Below are 8,239 nucleotides of genomic sequence, written 5' to 3'. Positions count from 1 at the left end.
CAAACAGTTGACTAACTTTACATGGATGAAGTTTTAGTTACCTAGCAATAGCAGGTCTCTAGGTCTCTAAGTAAACTACTACTGCATTCAATGAAAGGCACATAGGGAACTTCTCACTACACAGGACAGTGTAAATGGATTGCAGTGACTGAAGTATTTTCAAAGAATTTTCATTTAATATAAAGGAATATGGCATTGTTAGTTAATAAACATTATAATTCCAGCATACTTGCTTCACAGTTATGATAATTTGTGGCGAATATGGCATTTTCCATTACCGAACATAACTCCCATACACTTACTTCACATTTTTCCTTACCAAACATAACTCCCATACACTTACTTCACAATCATTTTTTTTATAAATACAGGAAAACTTTCATCAATAGAGACTACATTCTATGATGATAGGGATTCTGTGAATCACAACTTCAATCAAATTTCTATTTCTTTTATTCACAAAACAAAATAAATTCTTGGGGATAAAAATAAGGAAGATGCAGACAAATCCACAAATGATGGACTCTTCAACAATTCAGACAATGTACATACAGGCATTTAGAAAACAAATGAGAGAAGGTGTAACTCCGATGCTCCAGTTGTAGCTCCAGAAATGTAACAATTAAAATTCTTGTCCTAAAACACTTCTCTGGCCTGATATCCAATTTTACCTGAAATACTAATGCAATAGCCATTATTTCCACACCATTTCAATCAAAGTTTGAATGAAAGAGTCAATGATTACTCTCCAAGACAGCAAAGAATTCCAAATTTAAAAGATTATTCACAGTAATTTAATGTTATCTGTGAAGTTCAAATTTGTTCTCACAAACAGGTACACACTTAATCAAAAGATGAATTTAGTAAAGCAGACATAATTTTACAATAATGACTTTTCCTCTGTGTTGGAAAACAGTTTTCATTTAGTTCAAATAGCTTCTCAACTTAATGGGGAAAATTTTAAATAATGCTTACACTGCGTGTTTATCCAAAGTAACTTCTGTTTAAAAAAATTTGTATGTGCAAAGCTTGCTTGGTGAAATATCACACTGAGGTTAAGACAGTCTTCCTGCACAGCAAAAGGAAGTTAAACAAAAACACAATTTGTGATAAGAAAGGAAACCGAAACACAAAACAATTTTAAATATATCAAACAGGGCACAAAGGATAGCTATATTTGTGTATCTCACTTCTTTCACTTGTTTGTTCATCCAGACACTCACTCTTACTTCCTCAAATAATATTTTATGAAAACACACTGTCTGTACACTAGCTTCTTCAGATAGGATATATAAAAAGTCCATAAACAATTCTTACTATCAATTTCTTACTTAGTCATTCAGTATTCACTCACAAACACACAAATGCACAATGAAAAATGCAACAGCAGGCCTCTCCTAGAAGGCAGATCATATCACCATTTTCTTCTCATCATTGTAGTTCTTTCAGTACGAAATCACAGTGTAACATTTTAACAGTTCATTTTACACAACACACAAGTGTAAAATTTCATATTCAAACTTTCTCAGTATGACAGCTGACTATGTAAATGTATCACAAGCAGAATAATAATGCCCAGTTCGGAATCTTGAGCGACAGGGTTCACTAATATTTGTTTTAACTTGGGTGACAGTGGTAAAAGCAAGTATTTACATTTGGTAAAAGTGAGGAAAAGTCATTTCACCAAAAATATGTCATTTATGACTGAGCTATTCTGCAAATAAAAAACACACATTTCTGTTATACTGGTGGAACAACCAAAGCTAACAGAGTAATCACAGCTTAATAAAAAAACAAACACTTCTGTGTTTTTGAAAACAATACTCAGAATTTTCAGTCTGTGTAATAGCACTACTTTCGTTCCCTCTGAGCATCATTATTCAAACTAGCAATACTGTTCAAATATTCTTTATTAATCTCAACAGTCCAAGTACTGATACTACGATAAATGGAAAGAATGCTGTCCTTCCATAGCAGCTAGTTTTAACTTGGCCTTCATCACTTCAATTGAAGAATAATCTGGTAGTTTGAGGTAGTTTACACAAGTCATCACAGATGGTAAAAAGTCATCAGGGTTCATATTTGGTTCCAGTGTTTTACGCACAACTGTGAGCGGTGGGGATAGACTTTTGAATCCTGTAAATGAAATAATGGTATATATCAGACAATTTGTAACTGCAATGCTTTCGATTTGTACAAATCAGATAAAGTTCAGTTTCTAAAGATATTTTCTATCAGAAAGTAACTAACACTACAACCTTCTTGTGGGGAAAAATGGCAGGGAATATTTTTAAAGGAAGAAATTTCTAACAAGGCTGGATAATTTGCGTTTTCTGTGTGATTTCATCTACTTCAATGCAAATGCACATTTTAGTTCTTGTCATATTAGTGAACAAAATAATAAGCAAAGGCGGAACAGAAATATTGTTTACCTCCAACAGGCAGCCTTGGAGACCCAGTAACAAACTGGATAAAAAGTCGCCGTTCTTCACTTTCATAAAGACTAAGAATTTCAAATAAGAAACGAATAGCACGAGAGTCTGGTGTATATCCATGATCTGGTCGACAGCATTCCATAAGCATTTTGACGTCCCAACCGGATGAGGATGCAACACCACCACAGAAAACAGCTTCCAATTCCTCCGGATAAAACATGTGCAAATGAGAAAGTGGAAAAACAGACTCAAACCCTTCACGAAGGGCTTCCATTTGTCTTGAAACACCTTCAACCAGGAACCAGTGGCAGACAAGCTATAAAAAGAAATCAAATATGTAAGTGCACTGCTTTTTATGGTACAGTAACCAAAACTCTCAAATAACTCCTAAAACATCTTTCTAGTTTCCACATTCCACAGTTATGACGCAGACAATTTATAGAATATAAGGACTACTGGCTAATGTTTCTCAGTTTGGAAATTACAACGATAATTCTATATTTTAATGTCAACAGTTGAAAATCTAACAGCTCAATGCAAGTAGCTCTTTAGTGTAACTGCAAGTTTACTTTTGTGTTGATGGAAAAAAAAAACCTTATTTCAGAGATAAAGTGGTGAAATATTACAAAGTGGTCCCTTTTTCCCTTAATAAAACACTGTCGCATAAAACTTAATTGAAGGCAATTTTGACAAAATGCAGAAAACAGCAGTGGGATGCAGTTGTATATGTACAAATAAAGTTTATTAATATTGTTCTATGAAGGCATCATATTGTATGCTGGACAAAATGCGTATGTGGCTGGCACTTAATGAGAAGTTCATATACCTTTTTTTTGTGCTTTTGCAGAAACCTAGCAACTGACATCCAATATTGGCACACACTGAATTTGTTGAAACTATTCACAACCGTCACCAAGTAGACACTGAAGCAAGACAGGATACTAATCAGTAGGTCATTTGTACTATGTATACTTTAAGTCAAATGTTTTCAACATCTATATATTATCTGTAACTTTGCTGGTGCTGTTTTAAAGTTGTCAACACAATCTGGATGGACAGGGCAAGCGGCTAATTTCTATCATGGAATGGTGATAAAATAAAAGTGATTGTATGTGAAATGCATCAACACTTGACTAATGCCCTGTTGGGGCCTAAAATAAGCCTCTCTCCGCATATGGAACTACTGAATAACAATATGGATCACAGAACCGTGACACATTTGACAGTCTTTTTTACTTTTATTTTTCTGCACAAAGGCTGTACACTGTTTCTAGAAGTTGCACAGTGCAGAGCTTAGTGGCTGATGAGAATTCAATTCCACAGCACAACTAAATTGTGTGGGGACATGGTCATGAACATGCTCCCGAGGGCAATCATTACCACCTACAATATTTTTCCACGTGAGTTATGCAAAAATTTAATATTAGCATGTGGATTTTTATACAGGATTATGGAAAAAGGAAAGAGTGAAGAGGAAGATATTATTTTACACAAAATATTAATGACAAATGCTCAATATATTTGACCTAACATTATACTTTTGTACATTCAACTAGAAATGACAATCTCTGTCATTCAGTGACATGGTATTGTTCAAAGAAACACCATGATAAAGTCTCTTGTATTTTTCTGTAGTTGTACTCTTTCAGTTTTTACTACAATGTGAATTTCATAAGGACACCAAAATGAAGCTGCCTCATTACAATTCAATGGGCAATATTTTATATTATTTTTAATTCACTGAAACGAATGTACAGATAAATGAGGAGGAGATCAGTGTGTAACATCCTGTCTACAACAGAAGTGATTAGAGAGAGAGCACAAGCTCTGATTAGGGAAGGATAGAGAATGAAAGCGGCTATGGCCTACTGAAGGAACCATCCTGGCATTTGCCGTAAGTGATTTAGGGAAATCACTCAAACGAATTATTTTTTTGAGGTTATAATTTCAGCCTAAAATTTCCGGTGAAGATTTTGGCTATTTGTGATTTCCAATAAACCTGCAATTTCAGTCCATAGTTTCAGAGCTATATGCCAATTATGATATTTTTATCTTCAGGATACCACAAACTCACTCTTTCTTCGATTAAACTTATCAGTTTCTCACAGTTCATATTTCGCGTGTGAGAACGTTGGTCAATTTGACTGAAGAAAACAGATAATTTTACCAACTGTCATTCAAAGCCTATACATTTGGATGATGAGATCTGCTACAGTGTGACTGCATTCATAGTGGTGTACCAATTTGAAAAGATCGACCACCTTCGGCCAATGTCAGTTATTGGGCTCCATCAATATTCCACTGGAAGAAGCTGACCAACCGAAGCTTAGAATGTGGATGAACCAATACATACCTGGTTCGTGTAATATTACTCATTTTTGGAGTACAATAAACATGAGTTTAACTTATATTAGTGCTGGTTCAATTGCAGGGCTTCGGAGCAGCAATTTTCCTAGTGTTATTAAAAACAGACATGGTCTTATTCAAGTAAATGTAGGTGGGAAGAAAGATAAGTCCTTCATGCTTGCCTAGAACCCACAATCCCACCCCTAACACTGTTCTTTCTTTTACAACAACAGCGAGACACATACCTTGTGAAACATAGTGACCTACTCTGTCCTGTCACATGTCAGGAGCTATAATGTTTAGAGCATGAAGTTTTGGGATTATGTATCAAACCTGGAAACCCTCTGTTTGCTTGGCATGAGCTGGGTGAAATGATTCTTAAATCATAAGTATGAATGTTAATCCACAAAAGCTTAACTTTTCCCTATTCCTGTCATCACAATGTGGAATGTGCAATTATAAGTGTTGAGTATCTTGGAGATATCTCAATGATATAGTAGAATTTGTTGACATTAAGAGAGCTCCAAAACACTATTCATTCACTTTCTGCAATCTAAGCTTTGTGATATTTCAAAGAACTTTAAATTACCAGATGATGCATATAACACGTGCCAGGAGGACGATGGAAACAGTGCATTTGTCATAATGTGGAAATGGAGCAATTTATCTGATGGTCAAAACGGCATGATTACTGACTTTCAGGCAAAGAGTGGAAGAATTTCTGCATTTTTAAACCATTCACGTGCCACCATGGTAGCTGTCCGAATCCGGTGCCAAAACAACTGTGGGGCACTACAGATCATACATGACGGGGATGAAAAATGGCTGCAGAGATGTCTATGGGCTAATAGGTGTAAACAGCTGAGCAACTGACCACCCAGATGAACCAAGGAGAAGCAATGTTGCAGCAGGTGCCTCATTCATGCATCCATGCTAACTGTTATTCACTGGCAACAAAGGGTGCAATTTGCACACAAATACCACAAATGGGCGTCCACTGAGTGGTGTCAAGTGGCTTTTTCAGATGAATCGTGTTTTATGCTCCATTAGACAGATGGCCGTTAGCGTATACGATGTGAAACATCTGAAAGCAGACATCCAGCAACAATTATTGGAAGTGTGCGGCCTGGAGGATGGAGCATTACGGTCTACAGGTTGTTTTCATGGCATTCTCTGGGTAATGTCACCATCTGGGAAAACACAATGGATCAACAAAAGTGAGCAGTATCTATCATTGGGAATCATGTCCACTCCTACATTGTTTCTCCTCCATACAATGGCTCCTGCCAGCAGGACTATGCAATGTGTCACATGGGCGTATGTGCGTGTTTCAAAGACCACCAGAATGAGTTTACCGTATTCCTCTGGCCAACAAACTCCTCAGATTAAAACCCAATTGAGAATCTGTGGGACCATATCACTTGGGCTGTATGTGTCACAAATTGTAAATCAAGAAAGCTAGCACGAGCTAGCATGGCTGGCCATGGCACTGGACTCAGCTGGCTCCACACCCTGTTAGTACCTTCCAGAACCTGACTCCCTTCCTGCACATTACACAGTGGTCCATACTGCAGAATGTGTTTATTCAGGCTTTTGGCAGGTGGTCACATTAATGGGACTGGAAAGCTAATACTCATTATGAGACCGATGTTTACAGGTCATTTGTAATACAATGGTGTGATAAAACTAATACATGTATGTAAGCAGCAACTGCCATATCATGTAACACAAGCCACTCTCTGGGGTATGGTAAGTAATTCACTAAAAATTTTCATTTTCTCATAAAAAACATCTAAACACGGTATTCTATGAGACAATAAGCTTATTAATATTGTTTGAAACCAAACATATTTTACATTAAAATTGAGCTATTCAAGAGTGGACGATACTGATAACAGACCACACACTAGATAATGGTTAAAATTAACTACGGCTTTACTCATCAAATACTGAAATCGAAGTACAAGAAACGAATGTTAAGTGAACAACTTTCAGGTAACACAAAGTTACAGAATCCCTCATTTAGGAATAATTACAGACATTTCTCAAGAAATTTAACTTAAACTGCAGCCTTTTATGAATTTGTTGTCTAAATAGATGACAGAAATTTGGTGTCCGTTACATCCATGTGTTAATGTACAGTTCATGTTACTTAACTTTCTGTTATCATGAAATATGTACCATATTTACCCAAATCTAAGCTGCAGCTGAAAATTAGATTTGAACATTGTAGACATCACTTCAAAATACAAATGAAGTTTATCATTCTAAAAGCTACAGTAGTTGCACTCAATTCATAAGCTTAGGAGTTGAACTTAAGCAAGGTTATTTTGTAGATTAATTTACTCTTTAAAACCACATAATTTGTCTGCATACAGTTTATAGTTGTAGATGATATAAAAATCAATACAAAAGTCCGTTCCTGTGGTTCATTTCCGACTTTATCACTATTCAGCATAAGAACAATACAAATGCCAATAGTACACAACGTACATATTCATTGGTGTTTGCCGTTGTCTCACATATTCATTGGTGTTTGCCGTTGTCTCAATCGAGTTTGTTAGGGTGACAGCATGTAAGTGACGTAACAGCTACCATGGAAGAATGCATGGTTTAAAAGAAACCATTCTCTTGTCACTGGTGGGAAAACACTGAAAACATACCGATGAAGCGTTGGTCATATAGGTGTAAATCGTGAACACAGGTTTGCCAATCAGTTTTTCACAGCATATTTGTAGTGAAATAAGCAGTGTTGTGCAAACAGTGGCACTGAGCCGAGCTTTGCTGGCCCCTTAAGCAAACCTGCAGCATGATTAGCACTTTTTTCCGGAAAATAAATAACTTCTTTCTTGAATTTGGCACTACAATGAATGTGATTCATTATGATTCACTGAAACCAGCACTTCACAAATTCAACAAAACAATACATGAAATGAAAATGAGCCACAGCTTATGAACTCTTAAATGTGCCTTATGCACTGTAGGTATTTAGGTAAAGAAACTAATTTTGAAAGGCTACTACATTCGAAGATGAGCAATACTGAATTTTTTTTTTCCTTTGTTAAGGATGTATAATGATTCAATGGGAAAAAGAAAAGAAAGAGAAGAAGACAAAGTAGATTCGTCTTCTAACTTTTTTATATATATATTTTTATAGTACAGAAGTTTTGGTGCCAGTATCTGTGCACTTGCAAAGCATGCCTGTCCAGTGCTGCATCTACTTGATGGCCAAATTTAAGAGTGGCAGTGCCTACTGCTATTTTTCAGAACATCCGTTTGCTTTGCACTCTATTTTAAGATTGGCTGTTTTTTGAATCCTGGAAACCGGGAAAAAAGTGTGGCTTGGATTTGTGTGTATACGGTATTATGACTGGCTAATTACAATCCGATATAATTTATGGGTATATCCAAGACTTGCAACACACTAATTTATGTGTTAATAAATAAGCTCTCATTAT

General features: G+C 36.0%; 1 protein-coding gene across 1 annotated transcript in view; it reads right to left on the bottom strand.

The window, feature by feature from the left end:
* Positions 1–435: 435 nt before the first annotated feature.
* LOC126237009 (E3 ubiquitin-protein ligase TRIP12) overlaps positions 436–8,239 on the bottom strand; it is a 236,317-nt gene continuing 228,513 nt past the window's right edge. The window contains exons 32-33 of the mRNA XM_049946736.1: positions 2,433–2,751; positions 436–2,136 (exon numbers count right to left, since the gene is read on the bottom strand). Of these exons, the coding sequence (XP_049802693.1) occupies positions 1,940–2,136; positions 2,433–2,751 (516 nt within the window). The 3' untranslated portion in view covers positions 436–1,939. The remainder of the gene's footprint in view (positions 2,137–2,432; positions 2,752–8,239) is intronic.

The sequence above is a fragment of the Schistocerca nitens genome, chromosome 2 (assembly GCF_023898315.1).
Source record: "Schistocerca nitens isolate TAMUIC-IGC-003100 chromosome 2, iqSchNite1.1, whole genome shotgun sequence".
In the NCBI taxonomy this organism is placed as follows: Eukaryota; Metazoa; Arthropoda; class Insecta; order Orthoptera; family Acrididae; genus Schistocerca; species Schistocerca nitens.
Note: the sequence above shows the minus strand (reverse complement) of the source record. Positions and strands in the feature narration are given on the sequence as shown.